Source organism: Muntiacus reevesi, chromosome 6, assembly GCF_963930625.1.
Source record: "Muntiacus reevesi chromosome 6, mMunRee1.1, whole genome shotgun sequence".
NCBI lineage: Eukaryota > Metazoa > Chordata > Mammalia > Artiodactyla > Cervidae > Muntiacus > Muntiacus reevesi.
This window is the reverse complement of record NC_089254.1, coordinates 36,146,196-36,170,274: the sequence shown is the minus strand read 5'-3', so window position 1 is coordinate 36,170,274 and position 24,079 is coordinate 36,146,196. Positions and strand designations below refer to the sequence as shown.

Here is a 24,079-nt window from a genome sequence, read left to right as displayed (position 1 = left end):
CTGGGATCAAGAAGGGCTGTCACTTCCATGATTGTTATATGGCTAAAGAGAAGGGATTCTATAGATATAACCAAGACTGCAAATGGGCTAACTTAACTAACTGAAGGTCCTTAAAGAGGGATTGGGACCCCTTTCTGAGCAGAGATCTTACAGCTGGCCTTGAAAGAGTAAACTGCCAGGCTGTGAGAAGACCTCTGAGAGGTCCCTGTGGAAAGGAAGTGAGTGGCCTCCAGGAGCCGAAAACAAACAGGAAGTGGGAAGGTAGCCCCACAACCACAAGTAAGTATGCACAACCACAAAAGCCTGAAAAAGGAGCAGAGAGCAGCCCTGGAAAGGAATGCAAGCCAGTCAACACCTTATTGCAACCACGTGAGACTTTGAGGAAAGAACAAGCAAAGCCATGGCTGGACTCATCACCATGGAAACTGGGGAAAAGGAAATGCCCATTGTTTGAAACCACTGAATTTGTGGTACTCACAGCATAGAAGACAGCAAATTAAAATAAACAAATGAGTCTATATTACTTAATTCTAAACAACGGATTCATTTTCCCTCTCAATCTTCACATAAAATGCCTTTACAAAGATTCTGTACGGTTTGTTTCATTCACTATACTTAAAACCTGTGATCATGGTCAGTGTTCAATCTCCTTTGTATAGTCTGATTCACATCTTTCTTGCATAAACGATGAGGATTTAACTATTTCTCTAACTTCTCTCATTTAGGAATTTCCTTACTATGCTGCTGCTACAAAGTCGCTTTAGTCGTGTCCGACTCTGTGTGACCCCATAGACAGCAGCCCCCCAGGCTCCCCCGTCCCTGGGATTCTCCAGACAAGAACACTGGAGTGGGTTGCCATTGCCTTCTCCAATGTGTGAAAGTGAAAAGTGAAAATGAAGTCATTCAGCTCTTCGAGACCCCATGGACTGCAGCCTACCAGGCTCCTCCATTCATGGGATTCTCCAGGCAAGAGTACCGAAGTGGGGTGCCATTGCCTTCTCCATTCCTTAGTATGAGGAAAGCTAATCAACTGGGCACAAGGAAAGGCCATACTTCATGTGATTCTACACACATACCTCTTTCAAACTTTAAGATGTATAATGAGCCCTAATATTAATTCTCCTTGAAAAATTAGATATTTTAAACAGTACAATATAATTGAGTTCTACTCTTCTAAAAACACTCATAATATTCATTTATTCCATGGGTAATATATAAGGTGGTTTTTGCTCATCTTAGAGAAAGCACTATTCTATGTTACACACAATTATTACTGATACTTTAAAGTTACCATTTTCAGACAATTTGCAACCATTACTAGAAATATATTATCAAATGAGAACATCTAGGGCCTCTTTCACAGAACCGAAACCTCATATGACAATAGGCCACTAACATTATTTCTCTGCACACAAGAATGCAGGGTCACTGACCCCCTTATATATTTCTTTGTGGGTCCTTCAGTCAAATAAAGAGTCTGAGACCATACCACGCTTAAGTACAAGTGGGGATAGCACAGTGTTAAAAAGGGAGGAAAACATCAAATTTTACCACTTTTGCTATCAGAAAGATTATTAGAAAATTAAAATGTGGGGGCTGGAGGTGAGAACTCTTCAGAAGCATCCTACTGGCAGTGGAATATTTGGGTACCAGGAAACATCTCATTTATGCTCAACTGACACGTGAATGTAAATGCATAACAACTAAGACCAACTCGTACAGAAATGATTGGGCGATGAGTAATTATAGAAAGTGCAAAAGCCAGGAATTCTTCCTTATAAGATACTGGTGGAGGCAAAAAGGAACTCAAGTCACCTGACCACTAAATTATCTTGCTTCTAGTCAAATTATTTTCCAGTGCTTTCTTGTGCCATGCTTCATATGAATTAGCATTCTTAATTCTCACAACATTATGAAGTTTTAGCAATGAAAGAGTTAACTTGTTCAAATGGTAAAGCTGATCTTTGAATCCACACTATTGGCCAACCAAGCAAATGCCAGGAGGGAATTAAGACCTAATGCTCAAAAGCATCCATTATTAACTTCACTCTATACCTCTAGAATGGTACTAATCATGAAACATTTAGAAAGAACTGAAAAAAATTGTCACTAAAATCATTATCTGTTTTGTGGTTCAGATGAGGAAACCTGGTTAGGAAGGCTACAACCACACCACAAATGATCACTTTCTAGAATTTAGAAGTACTTAATAGTCACCTCAAAGAACACAGCTTCGATGGCACTCAGCATAGAGCCAACATCTAATATTTACAAACTATGTATGTTTATACACATTTATAGATGTATAGTTTTTTATATATATAGTTCATGCATTTCTTTGTAATTAAGAAAGATTAAAATGCAATACGGAAAAATTCAGAAGAAACATAAAAATGAAATTGAGACTCTGAGCAACCTACTGAACTCAGGTTTTAGATCCTTGTGTTTATTACAAAAGCAGAAAATCCCAGGAGTCAATCTACATCACTTATAGAAAAAGAAAAAAAAAAAAAAAAAACAGAGGTGTAGGACCAAATCCAAAGTTTGCAACCCTCAAATTGCCCCTCTGTCACTGATCATTTACACCCAGGGTCTCAGCTGGCTTTTACACATCACACAGACAGGTTGCGTCACCTCTGATAATTTAAGGAGATAAATGACCTCATCTAATTATCATGCATGGTTTGCTCTGTGATGAGTTACCATTCCCCTATGTTTATTTATGACCATCAAGTATTACTATAAATTTTAAACAATTACTCACTAGCAGATCTTAACACCACGGATCAACCCCCTGGGAAATGAGCTACACAGGCACAATAAAATTTCACCTCATGAAAATTAATTCTGGTTTTACATTTACATCGACAGGAAAATCAGGTGTTTTGAGAGACAACCAAGCATTCTACATGTTTAATTTAGAGCAATCTGCACACCCCTCATTGTGCCCATCCTCCTGAGGCTTCACATGGCCCACTTGTTTATCTCTCCTAACATTTTCACAGATGCAGATTTAAGTCAATTCTAATGTAATGTAATGGCAAAGAAGGGTTGGTATTTTTAAAGTGACAGACATCATAAGAATTTTACACATTCCTTTCTGTAGCAAATGTCAAAATGACTGCAATAAGAAGGCAGGTTCCTGGCACTGGAACGCTTATTGTTTCACTGGTTATCCTCAAGTTGTGCTCAATAGTTGTTGGTATTAAAACACAGTTTCATCTAAAACATCTCTTCCCTCCATAAACTGATCAAAAATGTGCAGCAGAAATTTAAGTGTTTTATTTCTACCAAAAGGGGAAAAGTATTTGTGAAAGGCTAGCCTCCATTTATATTGTAAAGTGAAGGGGTGGGATTCAATGAGTTTAACTAATCATCAGATGGATGAGTCAGACGAAAAAAATTGGCCTTTTTCAGTATGCCTTGGCAGATTTTTTTTTTTTTTTCTGACTTCTGTGTTGGTTGCTAAAAATGCAACTGGTCTCAATTTTACTATTCTGTGCTCGTTCAGTTTTCAGGGTTGTCTGGAATCATTTCTATAAACATCATAGACTGCTTTATTCACTTTCAAATATTCTGTCTTGAAGCTGATAACTCCCATCTTTGACAATGAGAGGTTATCAGTGGCAAAATTATGACGTTTAAAAATAGACTCAACCTCCTGTGGCACAGAACTCATACAACAGGTGCTGGCTGAAATGCCAAGATGAAGCACATCAAATCCCTTGAGGTCCTGCTTTCTTTCAGTCCCTTTTAAAATATAGGTTGTGTCCTGAACCTAGAGACAGAACACTTCCCTCACTGGAGTCCACGGCATCTCTTCTCATTTCCTCTTTATCATTTAAGGATACACAACTTCTAAGAAGAGACATTTTTAAGGTCAGCTAAGCATCCCTTTTCTCATTCATTTCAGTTCTTTCTGTTGGCCCAAATGATGTATTAGTACAATAATCTAGCTCACTAACCCTTCGGCATCGATTCATGACCTCTTGAAGGCAGAAAAAATAATATATGGTACAAATAATAAAGCCTGGCTCTAAAATGGTCCTTTAAGGTTCCCAATGCATCCTCTCATGTGATCCCCATAGTGGAATATCATGATTCAAGATTAGCTTAATATTACCCTTGATCTGCAGATAGAGGAACTGGACTTACTGTTAATTCTGCTCTACTTTACACTGACTCCTTTTCCACCTTGACGACCTTGCTAGAATATGCAGCCAGCCACAAATTGAACAGGTAAGATAATGGATGCAAAGACATCCAGGGTACTGCCAGGGAAAGGCAGCAAAGTATAGCAGGTAAGTGTAGGACTCTAAAATTGAGCTGCTTGGGGTCAAACTTGATTCCTAAAAAAACTCAAAACTCCTTCATACTCAAAACTTAATATTCCTCACCTATAAAATAGGGATAATACTTATCTTAAGGGAGTGACTTAAAGGTTAGGTGGATTAAAAAATAAGCAGAGTATTAATTCACAGTGCCTAGCATTCGAGAGCTCAAAAATTAAATTATAGAAAGCAATATCACAATAACTGAAAGATAGCTGTGAGTAATTATTAGTGTCCAGACATTCTGCAGGTAGAGACATCAAAATTAGTTCCTGCAAACTGTGACTCCCTATGGAAGAGAAAAAAAGAGTAAAGTCACAAAATGGAAATAAATATGCACCCTGATTCTCCTCTTCTCTTGTTACAGACCACAAGGGTAGTTTTTTCACACTGCAGTGGGACTAATGAGATGAAGACTGATTCTTAGATCTGCCAGCATTTGTGATCCTAACCATTCATTCAGTCATCTCGGAAACTCAGAGAACTGCTGAGATAGCAGTTGCCAGTGATTTTCAGACCTCCAAGAGACCTGAGATGCCTCTGTTTGGGTTGACCAGGGACAGGCTCTGCTGGAGTATTCTGTCAGTGGTTTGCTGTGTTATCAAACGCACTTTTTTTTTTAACAATCTTGTGTCAATTCAAATTTCTGCCCTCTGCTAAAGAATGGACACAGGGTTGGGAGGTGGAGGGAAGCACAGGCAGAGCAGGGCTGTAAACTATCCTTATCTGCCAAAAAATCTATACGTGAATAATGGTAAATTGCCCCAAACAAGAACTATTTGGTTTTGTTTGTTTGTTTGTTTCCTCTTCCTTGATATTTCTGAAACATCTTTCTATCATAAGCATATACACTTATTAAAACCAATGACATTTTGCAAAACTACATGGATCTTCAGGATGATAATCTCTACTTTAAAAAGAAAGAAAAGAAAAAGAAACACAAAAAAGAAACAAACATTGCTGTATCCAAAAGAAACACAGTGACATACTAGAGTCTTGTTACTACCAAGAAAAGAAAAACTCTGGTCCGTATATCTCAAAATGTGAACATTACTAATGTGCATTTATTACATTTCTGAATGTCATGTCTTCTTGAGAATGGAATATATAATTTGGAACAATCCTCCAAAAACATCTCCAGTAAATTAAAAGTGCATGTATCCTATATTCCAACCATCTGTTTTAATTCTCAGGGCTGTTTCATATTTCAAAAGTTACTTTGTAAGACATTGTTTTTAGTCTTGATCCCTTTCTCACCTGCCCTGGTCAGAACATTCACCCATCAATCACGGCCTCTCTCATCCCTTTCATCTCTCTGCCATTTGGTCTCCTCTAATATGCTCAAATTTCCCTCTGGTAAAACTTATTTAGTTGTCTACAACCTCTCCCACCCAGCAGATGCCTTTTTGTAAGAACTGCCTCTTTCTCTATCCATGGTACTAGCAATTGGCCTGTTGCAATTGCTCCTAATGAGATTTGACAAGGGTGTGAGAAGTGACCCAAGCTCAGGCAACCAAAATCCTTTTTAAATCCCATCTCCTGATCTCAAATGAACAGGCTATAAATGACTATCTGACCCATATTCAGATTACCAACACATCTTCTTTAGCAGGCTATGTTTTGGACTAGGATTCTAGTCTCAAGCTGGTTCAAAGTTTCAATGGGGAAAAATTGCAAACCCTCACAGCCATTCAACAAAATGAGCTCCAGGAAGTGGATAAAGCCTCAGGAGGGAAAGGGAAGAGCAAGGAGTCAGACAAAGAAAACCAGAGGCTAGCACAAGAGATGATCCTGATAACAGCTCCACCCCTTTCTGCAACTGGGGGCATATTCCTCCTGCTGATTCCCATGACTGAGCATCCAGTTTGACTACCATTGAAAAATATTTCTCTTTTTGGTTCAAGATACTTCTGTAGTTTTCTACTACCTGCAATCCTAAGTAACCTATTGTAACTCCTACTCTTTAAGCAAAACAAAAGATGCCAAATCCCTCCCATCTTCCTCTACAGTTGCTCTCTCTCTCCCTTTCCTCACATTGCCAAGTTCCTAGAAAGAATCTGCACTTGCTGCCTTCATATTTTTCACTCTTCACGGCTTCCCTGGTGGCTCAGACGGCAAAGAATCTGCCTGCAATGTGGGAGACCCAGGTTCAATCCCTGGGTCAGGAAGATCCCCTGGAGAAGGAACAGGCAACCCACTCCAGTATTCTTGCCTGGGAAATCCAATGGACAGAGAAGCCTCGCCTGGGAAATCCCACGGACAAAGGAGCCTAGAGGGCTACAGTCCATGGGGTCACAGAGTCAGACAACTACCACACACACACACCAACTCTTCAAGGCACGGAAGCCATGCTTGCATCCAAAACATGCTACTGAAATTGCTGTCATGTCAGCAAAGGTCTGATGACTTCCTTAAAGGGCCCATTGTCGACTTCTCTGCAAAATGAAATTGTAGTTCAAGATTCATCTTTTGAAACTCACAGTGCCTATCATGAAAGATACTAAATAGGTATTTTCTAAGTAAATGGATGGATCCATTTGCAAAGATATTCATTTTGCCTCCAAATCCCCTTCAGATAGGTATTTCTAACAGCTTAATAGTCATTTATAGAGATGCCTCAATGTCAAAATGCCCAACAGTGAGCATGTTACCTCACTCACCATCAACTTGCTATTCTTTCTGCATTACCTTTTAAAGAGCTTGGAGGACTTCCCTGCTGGTCCAGTGGTTAAGAATCCCAGGGACATGAGTTCAATCCCCGATCCAGGAAGATTCCCACATGCCATGGGGCAAGTAAGGCCACGCTCCACAACTGCTGAGCCCACGCTCTAGAACCCATGCACCCCAACTCCTGAAGCCTATGTACTGAGAGCCCATGCTCTAAGACCAAAGCCCGGGCACTGCAACAAAGAGGAGCCCCTACTCGCCACACCTAGAGAAAGCTCGCAGACAGCAATGAGGACTCAGCACAGTCAAACATAAATAACATTTTAAAAATAAAGACCTTAGAGCCAGCTCTAACACTACTCCCTTCCTGCTTCCCCCAACCCCTAACCAACAGTTCGTCTCTGCTTTGCTCTCCCACGGCCACTATTCTTTGTCCTTCAGCCTTTCTCACTCTAGGATGCTGCAAGAGTCTACTAACTGCTCCCACTGTCCCTCTGAATAGCGGTCCTCTTTAATCCATCTTCCACATACTATGATTTAAAACCTATGACTTTTATTTTTAATTACAAAGTCTTAGGATGAAAACCAAATTTGTTTGAGAAAACAGCGCGGGGCTACCACACTGCCCAACACCCCTTCGGGTCATGTGAGAAGATAACTCTGATGCAAAACTTTGATAACCTGGCCTCGGATTGATGGTTCTCTCTGAACCTCTCTTCACACCCAGGAGTCCCATGCCTGACGTGAAACAACCCGTGGGTACTTCTTCACCACGCTATGTGTTTTTCCCTGGTCATGCTCTGTTAGATTCCACTGCTTCACAGTCAGCCTGGAGTTGGGAATGTCTTCCTTGGGTATGTTCTTCCTCGGGTATGCTCTTCCTCAATTTGGATTCCCAGCATGTAACTCAGTGAAGTACATAATTTGCTCTAGATAACAGTAACTGCATTAATTGTCGAATTAAATTACATTTGATGCTAAAAATCTGTGAAGTTGTTAAAAGAGACAGCATAAATCAAAATTATTCTTTTAAAAAATAAGATGTACTATGTACTCAGAGGTCTAAATAGTCTTCAGTGTACTACATAGAAGCCTATAACCTTCAAGATATTTCATTTCTTACAAGCTAACAGAAGAAATTTAGTACAATTTTCTTGATTATTAGTATTTAAGCTTTTGATAAAGTATTACACCAATGTCTTATCCAATGAACTTCGTTTTCCCAAGGTTTTATTAAGAAAAAAAAAGAATGTTTAATTGCTTCTATTTTTTTAAATCTAGACAATTTTATTGTCTTTGGTTTCTCAGGTTAATTTCCAATATATGAATATTTAGGTCAGTAAAATCAAATACGTGAAGTAAACAGAATTTCCAGGATAACCAAGCTCACATGGAAAATGGGGGAAAAAAGAAGAAAATAAAAGCAAAATAAAATAATCAACTGCCACCTTTAGCATCTTTAATTTCACACCTCACATATCTGAGGGCTCCTATGTCTGCCTCCACCTCAAATACATACCATTCCTCACAGCATATTCACCACAACGCCTTTTGATTCCTTTTTAAAACTTTTTTTCCCCCAGGATGCCTAAGTGCATTTATTTTTCTGAGCCATTCCTCCTTTGACCCTCAAAATAAAACACTATTAATGTCTGACCATGCTTTCACATAGCCTGACAGTATGTACCTTCGTCAGAGAACAATCTCATCAGCTCTTCTCACTCTTTCCCCAATTATTCCCGGAGTATATGGGCAAATGTCAAAAGCAACAATAGTCCAAACTATCTGACAATTCTGATGAAAGTACTTATAATGTATCACAGAACTCTTTATGCATCAAAACCTCTAAACAATATCCCTATAGAGAGAAAAATCTAGTAGCAAAAGGAAGTCCCCTGCAACAGAGAGTGAAAATTCAAGTCTGAAGGACCCAAAACTGAGGTCTGGTTACAGGTAACCTGATGGAAAACAAATCAAAAAATTTTTCTCCAACTGATTTGACATTATGCACAAATAAAAATTAAGTATGACTAATACTAATTGTGTGTGGCGGGGGCGGGTAAGGAAGAGAGAAAGAAGAATTAGCAACTAATTATCTGAATAAAAGAATACAGGAATTGTTTTTTCATAATTTGCCAGGAGACTACTGCAATAAAATTTTAAGTACTCAGGGAAGAGAACTTCAGATAAACAGATTATTCCCAAATCTGAATCATTTAAAATGGGCAACCCATTATTTTCCATTGCCATCATTCTAGCTTAAGTTGTTCCTCCATTTATGATATAGAATTTAAAATGTATCCTAATTTTTTTAATCCAACAGAAGCATATGGTTAAAAAAAATCAGCAGAAGCAAATGTTAAAATAACATTGAGCCAGAAATATCCCACATTCATATTCAAAGAGACCTTTAAATATTGCTTCATATATAACAGCCTGATTCTGTATTATTGAAATTAACGGTAAAAGTGTGCCAGTTTGTTGAGGCCACAATGTCAATCTTTTCCTTAAGATCTTGTTAGAATCTATGTAAATGGCAAATTTTAAAGGAGCAATGGAATTCAATTACCACAAATTATATAAAGCCTATAAAAAAGAAAAGTTTATACTTTATGAACAAATTTTAAAACCTGTGCACATTTATCCTTCAACCCTAAAACATGGTGCGCCAAATGTTTAATTCTTAAAAATTTCAAGTATCCTATATCTAAATGGTAGAAATAAAATTGCTTAGCATGCAAAGACCTTTTAATAAGCACTCAACAGTTCAAGTGCAATAGTCTCTTCCTCCTTTTGTTTTGTCTAAAAGACAGTAAGCATATCTTTAGAACCACATTTCTTTTGTCACTCATCAATTGTGTTAATAACTTGTCTAACAGAACCTGAACATTTTGAATAGTTCATCTGATTCTCTTCATGAAATATTTTTAAATGCTGCTGTTATAAAAATACTCTGAATGAGATTTACTTCCTACAAACAGTTGTGGACTGGCAGGGATTTTTCAGCATGCACCTTTGTTAATAAACTTATCTTACTGAGGTTCTTCCACCCTAACAAGCCACTTGAAGAATTAAGAAAAAAAAACAGGTGTGTACACACACATATAGAGATAAAGAAACATAAAGATATAGACAGACATAAAATACTATGTATTAAATATAACATTATAATAAGATAAACTATACAAATTATATAATGATGCAATGCTAATATATTTTAAACCCTCAAAAAAAGGTAGTAAATACAGTATATTTCACAAAGTGCTACATTTTCATCTCAATTGACACTGAAGTCAATCTTTTTTTTCCCTTAAACTCTGTAAACAACAATGACACAGTAATTTCCAAGTTTTGTGCACACAGAAGAAAACTAACCATGTGTAAGTTACACGGTTGACTATCTGGGTGCAGTTTCAAGTTTATTGGAAAGCCACCATATGAAAGCCTAGGGAACAGTTGTAGTACAATGCATAAACAGTCCAGGAAAAGAAAGACTGGCTGACACAGTGTCACACAGTGCCTGATACATACCATATGCCTTAGGTAAACGTGCAATAGATGTCATAGAACAGAGATCAGTTACACATTACCAGCAACTTACATGCTTTTTGAAATACTAGGACAGACAGTTCTTTTACTACAAATGATGGAAGCTGTCACCTGAACAGCAATGAAATGTTACTTTTTAGAAATACTGAAACAAATTCTGATTTTTTTCCCCAAACTTTCATCCAAATATGCTCATGTGAGGGTTGATTATGTCCACACATGGAATACACTGAATGAAATCAATAAACTGGACAATTGCCTAAAATATTTCAATGTAACCACTTAAATCTCCACTTTAAAGTTCTAAAAAGCTTGACGACACACATTAGGTACAAGATATGAATTCAGAAGAACAGATTACTTTCTTGGATATTCACATCAGTACTGAAAACTAACAAGAAATTTCTGTGTATGTGTTGTATATAGTGATACTTCAGAGAACACATTAACTAAATAATACAGTTTGTTATGGGCATAATTTCTGTATTAATTTTAAAATTTCTAAATGCATTGTTATTTCTTATTAATATATACTTCTAAATATAAACAGTAAATCTGAATACATAATTTGCATGTGTTATTTGTGTTTCTGCAAAACCTTACAACACATCAATGTAGGAGAAACACTGGAAAGTTGTCTACAAAGCAAGATTTCTTTGAAGGAAGAAAATGGTAAAATTTTACCTATTTTCACAATGAACAATTTGCTATAGACTCTACCTGATTTTATGTTTTTTTAATTAAAATTGGTGAAAGCCAAAGAAAAATAATAAAGGCACATTTTATTTCCTTTTATAAATCATAATAAGCTTAGATTCTTGTACCTTTCCACAATGTTTAGACTATATTCGCTTCAACCTATCTAATGTTTATTCAAATGCCAATCCAAACAACTACATATATACCCACTAAAATTTAATACCCACTAAAATTTAATATGCTACAACTCATCTGGAAAAATGTATCTATTGTTTCATACTTTAAAGACACACCTGTGGAAAAATATTGTCATGTGATGAAGCTGATGAGAACAAATCAAAGATCTGAGAAAAGGATTTATTAACGTTCATTGTTAGGTTTTATTTTACAAGCTAATATATTAGCTCGTATTTTATTATAAGGTACATTTTGTTCTATATATAGTATGCAAATTAGAATCACTAAGCCCAAATAAGAATAATTATATCACTTCTAATACATGAAAAAGACATTCATTCCAATAAAAATATTTATTTTTAATAGTCTTTAAATATAAATTTGTCTAATAATGGTTAAAAAATTTATAAACTAAGTACTTAAACCCCAAGGTACTATTCTTTTATGAGATGCTATATTTCCTATAGATCCTGTAACTCTTACCAATATATTTATCCCACTATATAGTTTAAATATATTAAAAATCCCCATATGCCAATGGGCTCTCAGCCAATTACTATGGACATATTGGCATTTTGATATGACGAGATAAAAGTTTGAAATGAACAGTAGTTATAACTATGTTCCTTTTTAAAAAATTGGATTTGTAAATAGATTCTAAAATTAGAACTGACAAATTCAAATTAACATTACAATACTGGCTACCAAACATAATACTCTGAGTTTTAAAATAGAAGTGTTTTCACGTATGAGCCAAATTATGTCTAGAACAAGGGAGAACTCCCTTTTAGAAAACTACATTTTAAACTATCAATGTAACATGTGCATACTGTAAGATGAAAATTATGTATTTTCCATTTATATACAAACCAATATGCATGAGGTGGCTGCAACCATATGGCATATTTATTTTTCACACCTTACTAAAACAATCATTTCCAAAAGAAAAACCTAAACTAGCAAAAGAACTGTATCAAAATTCCTCCCTTTGTCTGAAAAAAAAAAAAAAGTTATTTTAGTGTTAACTCTTATAACAATTGAATCACTATTTTAATTCAGAATATGCTATATGAGAATGTATGTTAAACCAGAGAAAATTAAAGAAAATATCTAGAATATTTATGTTTTTATAATAATATTTAAGCCCTTATTGTAAAAATTCTAAAAAACAAAACAAAAAACTTTGTATTACTAATTCTAATTCAGATCCCACTCCAATGAGTGTATAATGAATTTTATACTGTATTAGTGGCATATTCTTCCTCTTCTGATGATAAAAAATTTCTTATATTACTTTTTTCTGGAAAAACTAGAATGAATGATCAAGAAAACCAAAAGAATTTACTAATGAAAAATGTATATAGACAAGCACAATAATTTGCCTTTAGTGATGCTATAATCTTTGGACTGAGTTTCTAACGAACTTGGAATTTTTCCTAAAGATTTGAGATTTATCTTGATAAATACGCCATATGAACTCTTTTTGCAAGAAAAGCAAATGGCACTGCATCATGATATAATTAATGCCACATATTTTTTAATTTCATAAAGTTTATTCAGAAATCTAACATGAAGTACATCTTCCTCAGAAGATAAGGAGAAATGACTGACTTTCAAATTAATAATTAAAGATGCAGAAGCCTTATAAAAATAGTATTTCCTACAAGAGACTGATATATACAAAATCTTTCATTAAGTCTTTCTTTTACAAAATAATTAATGTTTCAAATTATTTACAAATATCTCAAATTTTCATTGTTAGAAAATAAATTTAAAATCCTTTGAAAGAAAAGAAATTGTGGCTTTCTAATTCCTATTTTTGCCAACTATTCACTTTCTTTCTTATCTTTAGTGAATTTCTGACCATGAAAATTTAGCTATTTTAATTTTGGGAAAACACTTATTGCAGGTGTCCTTACAACAAGGATCTTTTACATTTATCATTATCATTTATTTATCATTACATTTATTCCTGTTCAGGAATAAAAGATTGTATTTTGTTGTATCTTTAAAAGTCATAGTTTTCCTCTATGGTGTGATGATGCACTCCCTCCAAATGACAGAAATACTGATAAACTGCCAGTTAAAAATAACACTTTAAAAATCTGTAAACTGAACACACTGACTCCTTTTTAAAGCGCCACTTCTTTGACACAAAACGCAAGCGACTCGCTTCAGTTTTCAATTTATAGGCCAAGCTACAAAAATACTTAAAAAAAAATAAAAGTGTAATTTCTTAATGAGTGAATAATATTGAAGCATCTTTAGTGTAATTCTTACTCTTTTCAAAATACGTTTCAAAATATCCGCTTGGAATATGCTGCCAATTAAAGGAAGATCTGCAGATGGCATTTACCCTTTTGCTTCATAACAAAAAGGATCTGCTATTATTTTTACGGAAGATTATCTAAAAAAGAACATGACTGTAAATCATGACAAAAATATTAGACACTCCCCTTCTCCAGGTTAGAATGTGCATCCTTCGGGTTCTTGCACTGACACCTAATGCAATAAACACTTTAAGCTGAATCTTAAATGATAATTGCAGGGTATCAACTAGTGAAGATTTAAGGTCAGTATCCCCCAAAAACTCCAGTTTTCAGCACTCTGCCAACAAAGGACAGCAAATAATTCCCAACAGCAAAAATACCGGGAAGGCTACCTTGGGCTTTGTTTTGTTATGTAAAATGCATTAAAGTGACTCATCCACTTACCATTGCCTACTCTTACAAGCTTTAAAGTAGCTTCAACAACCAAAATAAATGCTTTCCCAGAATGCCTAATAGGCTATTCAGCACATTTTAAAATATGTATATGTTTTTATGTGCCACTGACTTTGATTCTTTTCTCCTACACGAGAGAATTATTATTTTTCACTCCCTTCCTGCCGTGTGACTATACAGCTATCTTCAAACACTCTATTTCCAGAACAGCAGCGAGGTTTTCTTAAGCTATTTTAGAAATGTTAAAAATAAGAGAAAAATTGCAGGAGACTCTGGAAAACGCTCAGTCCCTCCCCCGCCAAGGAATACAGGGTTCTATTCATTCTAACAACTGGAACCGCGTGTCTGCCCGCACTGTTTCAAAGAGAGGGTGAGGGAGGTTGGACGGCAGGGTCCCAATTCCTGCGAGCCCCTGGGGTGGACAGCACTCTGCCGCGAGGTGCCAGCATTCCTCCTACCAGAAAGGCTGTCAAGTGCGCCCAGTCATTTGGGACCTAAACGAGTTTGGAAACCACAGCAATTAGCATCTCAGAGGCCAAGTACGGGAGAAGTCCATGCTACCCAGGCCAGCCTGCAGTTACTTATTTGCAAAATGCCCTACCCAAACACAACTTTTTCCTGGAGTCGGTTTGATGAGAGCGGGTATGTGGCTGGAAACTTTTTCCCACAGTGCCGCTAAACTCTTTAAGTCCAAGGAATCCTTTTAGAGATGGGCTGAGGTGCCGCAAGTCGTCAGCAAACCTTTCCTGGGACAGCCCGGCCCCGCCGAGGCTCCCGAGGCGCCGGTTCCGTGCGCATTCCGGCGAGGAGCCGCGCGCACCTCCCGCTCGGCCTCTCCAGATCCGAGCCCGGCTCGCTCCCCACCCCCACGAGCAGAAAAGCCCCTCAACTCGGCCACGGAGCCCCCGTCCTACTTCCACGGCACCCCTCGGCCCGCACTCTCCGCCCTGCTGGCCCGGCCCGAGCACTTACGTGACGGCCGAAGGGAACGGCTCCTCCGACGAGGGGCCGATCAACAAAGATTGGAAAAGTGTCAGAGTCAAGGCCAGCAGGCAGCCAGCAGCCATCTTCGCGATCGAAGATCAATCTCGCTTCCCTCCCCAGCCGGGGGAAGGACCGGTGCTGGAAACCGCGGGAGGAGAAGGCGCAGGGTCCGCCCGGCCCACAGGCGTCCGCGGGCTGGCGCGGCCGAGGCGGTGGCCGGGGCGCGGGCTGGCGCGGGGGTGCCGCAGGGGCTAAGCCCGGCGCGGGGGAAGGGGCGGCGGGCGGACCCACTAGCGCGCGTCGGCAGCGCCGCGCCGCAGCCGCCGCGCCTCAGCCGCCATCAAGGGCGACTTTGGAAACAGACCTGGGCGAGCCCGCCGGCGCTGGCGCGCTCTCGCTCGCTCTCGGCTTCCTCCCTGATTTATTCCCCCGATCGCCGTGGAGCGGGCGGGGGGCGGAGGCGGGGGCGGAGGAGGGCTGACGGCACCGGGGAGGGTGGGGGTGGCTGCCGGGATGGGGGGATGGCAGGCGGGGAGACTTGTGGCAGAGAGGGAGGCTTCGTCTGGCTTCTCCGGGCAAGTCAGAGGGGGGTGGCTGGGGGTGGACAGCGGGAGGGCTGGGCGTCAGAGCACTCGGGCGGGGACGGGCAGGAGCGGCCCTCCATACAAGGCAGAAAGGAACTCCAAAGTCGGCGCCGGCTTGCTCCCGCCGCCCGGCGTGCGGCGCGAGAGCGGGGCGGCTCCCAGGGGACCGCTGGCCGCCCGGGGGGTGTCCACAGGCAGCCGGGGCTCCGGCCCAGCACTTGGCTCGCGTCTTCGGGGGTTATTTTTCCCAGGCAGGCAGTGTTCCCCCGGCCCTTCTCCCAGGCGCAGAATCCGCTGCCTGCCTGACAATCGTGGGGCCGTGATTTGACAGCGAGTGTAGGAGGGGTTTACATTTGCATTGTAAACCACCGCTTTTGACTCCCTACCAGGTGGCACTATTTATTTGCCCTGGAGTGCCAGAGGCTAGAGCCTCCGGCGTGGCCGAGGGCCAACTGTGGCAGCGCGGCCCGACGCCCAGGTACCTCTCACCTGGCAAGACAGACCTGGCAAGTCCGGGCTGAGGACAATCAGAGAAGGACCCGAGGCTGTAAAATCTTCCTAGTGTGGCCATGTGTTAGGTAGGACCGAGGGGTGGAAGGCCAGATTCTAAACCCGAGGAGCACTGGGCCGCGAGAAAAGCATCGTACTACTTCCAAATCCCCCCAAGTGCCCTGGTCTGGCCTGTGGTCTGCCCTGGCCTGACAAGGCTGCTGCAAAACACGTTCTCTCGGTCCGGATGAAGGCATGCAAAGGGTAAGCAGAAACAGGTGGCAGTTTGCGAAACGCGCCTAAAACATGGAGGAGGACTTGAGGGAGAGAGCAGGGGATAGCACTGCAGTACAGCCTAGATTCACCTGCATCCGCGGGCCGGCGCGCCCAGGCCTTCTGGTAGGAAAAACAGGCGGGTCTTACGTAGGCCTCTCGGACCACACAGGCGTCCTTCAGGAGGGAGCTGGTGCACCAGGTGAACAGGTTTCCCTGAACACCTTAAATCATTAAGCCCCTTCTAGTGGTGTATTAGAGCACTTTGACACCATTTCTGATGGGGGTGGGGGGGCGGATCACCATCCTGCATATGCATAAAAGTTGTCATTATGGAGAGGCCTGGGATTTTTAATTAGCCCTTCTCTAGTTTCTTGAGATTATGAAAACAGAAAGACCCTTATTAATTCGAAATTGATTTGCCATCTCTCTAAAGGCAATCTGCTCAAACGGAAGACTATTAATACTTAATAGCAACATTTTAAAATGCGGTGTGATTTTATGATTCTTGACCCAGTGATGTTTCCTTCCTCCTAACCTCTCTCGTGTGTGTGTATGTGTGTGTGCGCGCGCGCGCGCGTCTTATTGTTTTCTTTAATTCTGTACATATCTATCTTGCTCTCTGTTTCTTTTCTCTTATCTGAGTGACCTCACAAAAGGCACCCCGCCGAGACTTGACTTAGTTTGGTCTATGCTAAACCAAGAGAATGTGGCAGCAGGAGCCAGCAAATGAGCGATGAAGTGGGATGGGATGTAATAGGATTGAGAACTCAGCTCACAAAGATACTTTATATAACCATAGATAGCTTTCCATGCCAAAATTAGATAACTAAATAGTAAAGTCCATCTTTTTTTCCCCCCAATTTTTAATGATTAAAAAGCAAATTTTCTTCCCCAGCATGGGAATTAAGAATGGTAGAATCAGATGCCCATTACTGTCTACATGATATGTTGGTATCATAATAGCCACACTGCAGAAAAATATTTTAATAAATTCTGAAATAATTATTTCAATAATGACTTCAGACTTCCTACTAGGGTACACCATTTCCAATTTTATATCTTTAAGAAAAAGAGCTTAAGGAATAAAAGAATGTAATAAACTTCTCGAGAAGGTAGTCAGCCTTCATTATTAACTTTGTTGGCCTTTGAGCCAAATCTCAATTTCTTTGGATCACTCTGATGAAACACTGTGCTCTCTCATTTCTGAAGCTGTTGAAGAAAGATATTACATCTACAATTCTTGATTGTCAACTGTAAGCCTAAATCATTGCTTAATCCTCTGTTGTGTTAATTGCTTTTTATCAATCTAAACCTTTTTAATGATACTCAAAATGTGGCTTTTGTTTCTTTTGTATGAAAACTAAACTAAGACCATTTTCACAATACAGCATTATGTGCCAATTGATTAACCATAGCATTCTATAATGTACAGTTTCTGTCCAGTTCTGTTATTTTGGAAGATTTCATGAAGCTTAGATCATAGCCTATCAATTTTAATAAAATTTTGCTAAGTCACCAAAATTTGCCATTCAAGATAAAATGTTTATATACCATAAAACTTGAATTATGGGCTTTAAGTGAGCAAGATGTAAGAAACTAGTATCTACTATTTGTTTAGGAGGAAATATTCTAAAAAGAAAGTAAAGATTAATGAAAAGTTAGATGATGTCTGTATTTAATCATTCCTTTAATAAAGTTTAAAGATTTCATGCAGAGCACTTTTACTCATAACATGTTTATGATCTGTCACTGTTAGCTAACCATCAATTGCTATAATATGTAAATGTTTAATTTGTTCATATACATTTCATTTTTGTTAATTAAGAATGAACAAAGAACAATATGAATAGAACAGCCATAAAATGTTCCCTCTTTCTGCCTTTTTGTTTTAGGTTATACTATGTGTATTGCTAGCATAAAATTCTATTTCTGTTGGATGTTCCTATATTTTTCTATGTATGTATGAGCATGCTTTCCATTATTTATTTTTCAGTAAGTCAAATATAATTTCTTCAACATTTGAGATTAAGAAAAAGGATGAAGAAATTCTAAAAATGGCCTCGCCTCCCCCTACTTTCCCCCCTCTCTTGTACAGACACATACAAACACTAGAAAGGAAAATGATCCGCCTTAGTTAGAAAAGTTTTAAAGGAAATGATGAATTTTTAGTCTTTTGTCATATCTATAGAAAACTAAGGGAAAAATTGTGACAAAAGGCCTTCTTTTTTATATGCAAATAGAGTTAATGACCTGGTTCTCAGGTCAATATATATGGAAGAATCACATCAGAAATACTTCTGATTTGAGGTCCTGTCATGCTGCCTTGCACAGACGTGTGCTGAGGAAAGCAGACTTAAAGACAAATGGAAAGAAAACTTCCGCTATTTGTGTCCTTCGGGAATGTTTTCAGGAGATGGGAATACGAAAGAAAGCAACTCAGAAGCATCAATTCCCAGGAGAATGGTTAAGCGAATGTGTAGTGGTTTTTAAGTCAGCGTTCACATTCAGTACTTTTAAACTGAAGAAGCACACAGAGGCCTTGATACAAAGCAATATGGAACAGACACTGTCTTAGATGAACAAATACGGTCAAATATTTCCTAAAACCAAGACAAATATTTAGAAGACATTTTTCCTTGGCCTAAATAATACACCTGTTGATAGATAACCACATTAAGCTTTTGAGGAAATACCTTTTCTAAAATGGACACAAAGTAACAGCTGAAAAGTATTTATTGGAAGTTTACCATTTGCCCATCTGAGTCTCTTGCTAGCAAATTTATTGCTAACTTAAGTATGTCGAAAAATAAGCTGTTGTATTTAAAATACCACTGTATCTTCAACAAGCAATGGCTTTAGGCCATTCTATTTCTCAGCTTCTGCTAATCATAGAATTTTTCATTCGTTTTTGTTTTATTTTTGCTCTTCCTCTCCCTCCACCATTAAACTCAAACACATCTCAGAAAAAGTCAGCATCTACAGTATGACTTTCCATTTAAAAAAACAAAACTCAGACTACAAAATCTAGATTTCAAAGTAAAATTCTTCTCCATAAATAGAGGTGGAGTTTGTTGTTTGAACTATAATTTATAGCACAAAGTATATAGAACCCATTTACTTAGGCCTACAGAGACAAAGGAATGTAGACCATTCAGTTGTTTATCTAAGTATTCACTAACAACAAAAACACAATGTGAAGTGGTTAATGAGAGTAGATAGTAACATTTGAAATAATCAAAGCTAATAACTCTTGGTGCTCTTTTTTTGTTTTTTAATTTCATGGATGTAGCCTTCCATGAGAAAGAAAGGAAAAATCATTTTTTATATTATTTTTCTGACACTAGGTTTTTTAATGTACTTTATATAATAAAACACCATTATATCCCAGCATATTTCTATAAACATTTGGATATGTTAGGGATCAAATTCACTTTCTGTACACATAAGGTAATTAATTAGATGAGTGCCCACAGAAGCACCACAAAAGGGTGTTGCTAGGAATTTCTCCTGCTGAAATAATGAGCATGGGATAGAAAATAAAAGATCAATCATTTGACTTTGGAGCCACATATTTTAGATTTAGGTGATTAAAATGCCAACTGTTAGTACAAAGAAGATAAACTTAAGAGTTAAAATCCCATATTCCATTGACAACAATTATATGATGTCTTTTTTACTCCCTTATTATAAATGGGAGATATAAACTTCTAATTTGGGTATCAGGAAACATTAGAAAATCAATAGAGCAAACATTTTTATATAATAACAGTATTTTCTTCAAGATACATAAGGTGGTGGGATATAATAGGGTTTATGGTAATTTGGGAAAGAAATACTGTAATGCCTAATAGGCTGAAGGATATTGTCATATGCTATCAAATATTCTATTGTTTTTTCATAATTAAATCAGTAATATTTCAACATTTTATACCTCTAAAACTAAGAACAGAACAATACTAAAGATAGCTTGCACTGTGTCCAACTGGAATTTACATAAATTGATTTTTCTTTCTTATTCAAGTTCCTTAAATTTCATTCTAAGGTAACTTATTCTTAAAGAATATGGTACTCTGAGAATGTCCATAACCAGCCAGAAGAAGAGATTTGATTTAATAAATTTGCCAACCTGGGTGATGATAGTCCAAAGTAAAATGGTAAACTAAATTCTGAGTTTCAAGCTGAGCCTATTTATTATCTGGACATTACTGCCAGTCTTTCTGTTACACAGAGATCAATCTTATCTTTTTCCAGGATCTCATTCATTTTATGGATAGAATTTATGCTGTCAGAATACATGCAGATTAATTTTTTGTACATTAAATGCATAACTTTAAAATATCGAATAATAACTTCAAAATAAATATCTTTGTTTTTATAATATTTTAATGACATTTCATAATCTAGCTGCCATTGATAGTGAAATACTTTAATTATGTCATTCATGTGGGTAGTAGTCATTTGTATTAAAAACAAACATGTTTTGGTTGAGAGAACTATGTAGATTCACTCATCTCTATATCTTTCTCTGTTAGTACCTGAAAATTCTTTATATTCAAGGCCTGATGGTTTTCAAAAGATTATGAGAGTACTTTTGGATTTCCTACTTATTGGGCTAATTATACATTTCCTTTAAACTTCCTTTTTTTTCCCCCCCTCAAAATGTGTACAATGTTTCCCTTTCAACTACAACAAAATACTTATCAAAGATGAACTGTCATCATAAACTTAGTTACAACTTGGTGACAAAACTTCAATTCAAGCCTTAACAAATGTCCATGATTCACCCCTGTTCAGGAACAGAATGAAGTTCTGCTATTTTTTTCCCTTTTCTTCCCCAAGTCAACCAACCAGCCCCACTCCGCCCCTTCTCCACCCCTTCTTTTGATCTTTTATTCTTTCCCCACATACAATAGTTGACTGTCTTTAACACAATACCACAAGAGGGACTCTTTTTTTTTTTTTTTTTAAGAAACAAGGAGAAAAGTGGAAAAAAATCAAGGGATGCAAAGAGAAATTATCCAGAAAAGAGAAAAATGGATGCAAGAAGAAGAGCAATGTTAAAGGAAGAATGGGTTTATTCCTGTAACACAAATGAACACAATGCAAAGAAGAAAGAAGTAGAACGGACATAAACATAAAGGCCAAAATTGGGAATGAAACTTGTAGCATTCATAACACAAAAGAGTAAGGCAAATCACCGATTTCAATATTTAATCATCTAAAATTGTTATTGCTAAACAAATATGATACATCATCTTCAATATCTCCCTATGAATGTACAAAAATATGAAAAAAAAATTTTAATTATATTTTTATTTTTTTTTGTTTCTTTTTCTACTTTAAAAGTAGCCAGGTTATGGACTTCCCTGGTAGACCAGTGGTTAAGAATCGCATAACAATAGAACCTGTGCTCCGAAACAAGAGAAACTACTGCAATGAGCAGCCCAACTGGAGAGTAACCTCCGCTCACCATAACCAGAGAAAACCCGGGGAAGGTAATGAAGACTCAGCACAGCCCAAAATTGATTAATTAATTAAGTTAAAAATTATTTCAATAAATCAGTGATTTTCAAGGGTCAATTTAGGTAGGCAAATAGGACTGGAAAAAAAATGGGAAATATATGATAAGGTCTTTATTTCCCCCAGTTTTTGTTCTTTTTAACAGCTTTACTGATAATTAAGAAATCATATAATTCACCATTTAAAGGATATATTCCCCCCCCCACACACACACACACAAAAAAAACAGAAATACAGATCAATGGAACAGAATAGAAAACCAAGAGATAAACCCATGTACCTATGGTCACCTAATCTATGACAAAGGAGGCAAGAATATATAATGGAGAAAGATAGTCTCTTCAATAAGTGGTGCAGGGATAACTGGACAGCTTCATGTAAAAGAATAAAATCAGAACACTCCCTAACACCATACACAAAATAAACTCAAAATGGATTAAAGACCTAAGTGTAAAACCGGATACTATAAAACTCCTAGAGGAAAACATAGGAAAAACACTGACAGAAATCACAGCGAGATCTTTTTTGACCCTCCTCCTAGAGTAATGTAAGTAAACAAATGGGCCGAGTTAAAAGCTTTTGCACAGCAAAGAAAACTGTAAATGAGACAAAAAGACAACCCTCAGAATGGGAGACAATATTTGCAAATGAAGCATCTCTCAAGGGATTAATCTCCAAAATACACAAACAGATCATGAAACTCAGTATCAAAAAGAAAAAAAAAAAAATCAAAAAATGGGCAGAAGACCTAAATAGGCATTTCCCCAAAGAAGACATACAGATTGCCAAGAGGCATACGAAAAGATGCTCAACACCTCTAATTATTAGAGAAATGCAGATCAAAACTATAATGAGGTATCACCTCACTCCGGTCAGAATGGCCATCATCCAAAAAATCTGAAAACAATAAATGCTAAAGAGGGTGTGGAAAAAAGGATACTCTCCTACACTGTTAGTGGGAATGTAAATTAGTACATTCACAATGGAGAACAGTATGGAGAGTCCTTAAAAAACTAAAAATTAAGCTAGCAAAAAATCAAGCAATCCCACTCCTGGGCATATATACTCTAAGAAAACTATAATTCAAAAAAATGCATGCATCCCATTAGCACTGTTTACAATAGCCAGGACATGGAAGTAACCTAAATGTCCATCAAGGATGGAAAAAGATGTGGTGTATATACATATATATATATAATGGAATATTATCAATAAAAAGGAACACTACTGGGTCATTTGTAGAGATGTGGATGGACGTAGTGTCTGTAATACAGAATGAAGTAAATCAGACAAAAACAAATATTGAGTATTAATGAATATATGTGGAATCGAGAGAAAATGGTACAGATGAACCTATTTGCAGGGCAGAAATAGAGATGCAGATGTAAATAATGAACTGTGGACACAGTGAGGGGAGAGGGAAGTGGGGAGTGGGATGAACTGGGGGACTGGGACTGGCATCTGTGCAATTCCGTTTGTAAAACAGATAGCAGTGGAAAGCTGCTATATGGTGCAGGGAGCTCAGCTGGGTGCTCTGTGGTGACCTTAGATGGGTGAAATGGGGGCATGGGGTGGGAAGGGGGTCCAAGAGGGAGGGGATATATGTATACATACGGCTGATTTATGTTGTTGTATAGCAGAAGCTAACACAACATTGTAAAGCAACTATACCCCAATTTAAAAAATAAAAATAAAGAGTATGGTCCAATGGCTTTTAGTTTTATAGAAAGGTTTTCACTATCACTTCTATTTTTTAAAATATCAATCATTACATAAACTAGGAGAGTATTTTATGAGATTTGTAAGTATTGGCTATATAGACATGTAGCAAATATTAATCAAATTAACATTAATGTTAAACAAATTTTAACAACCCTGATACTTAAGTTATACAAATTACTGATGACAAGGGTATTTTCAAATATAAAACCTTAGCCTATATCCTTCACATAATCCACCTTAAGCAACTAATCACTATAAAAGTTTCTATTTAAACTTAAATGATAAAAATAACACTTTGAGCTCACTCTGATAGAGCCATATACAAACAATAAAATTACAATTCAGATTGGCATATGCA

General features: G+C 37.7%; 1 protein-coding gene across 8 annotated transcripts in view; it reads right to left on the bottom strand.

Moving 5' to 3' along the window:
* The window catches only part of CACNA2D1 (calcium voltage-gated channel auxiliary subunit alpha2delta 1), a 494,429-nt gene extending 478,932 nt beyond the window's left edge, over positions 1-15,497 (bottom strand). For all 8 annotated transcript variants that reach the window (XM_065939979.1, XM_065939980.1, XM_065939982.1 and 5 more), the window contains exon 1: positions 15,119-15,497. In XM_065939979.1, coding sequence (XP_065796051.1) covers positions 15,119-15,213 — 95 coding nt within the window. In that variant the 5' untranslated portion in view covers positions 15,214-15,497. The remainder of the gene's footprint in view (positions 1-15,118) is intronic.
* Between the last annotated feature and the right edge of the window lie 8,582 nt (positions 15,498-24,079).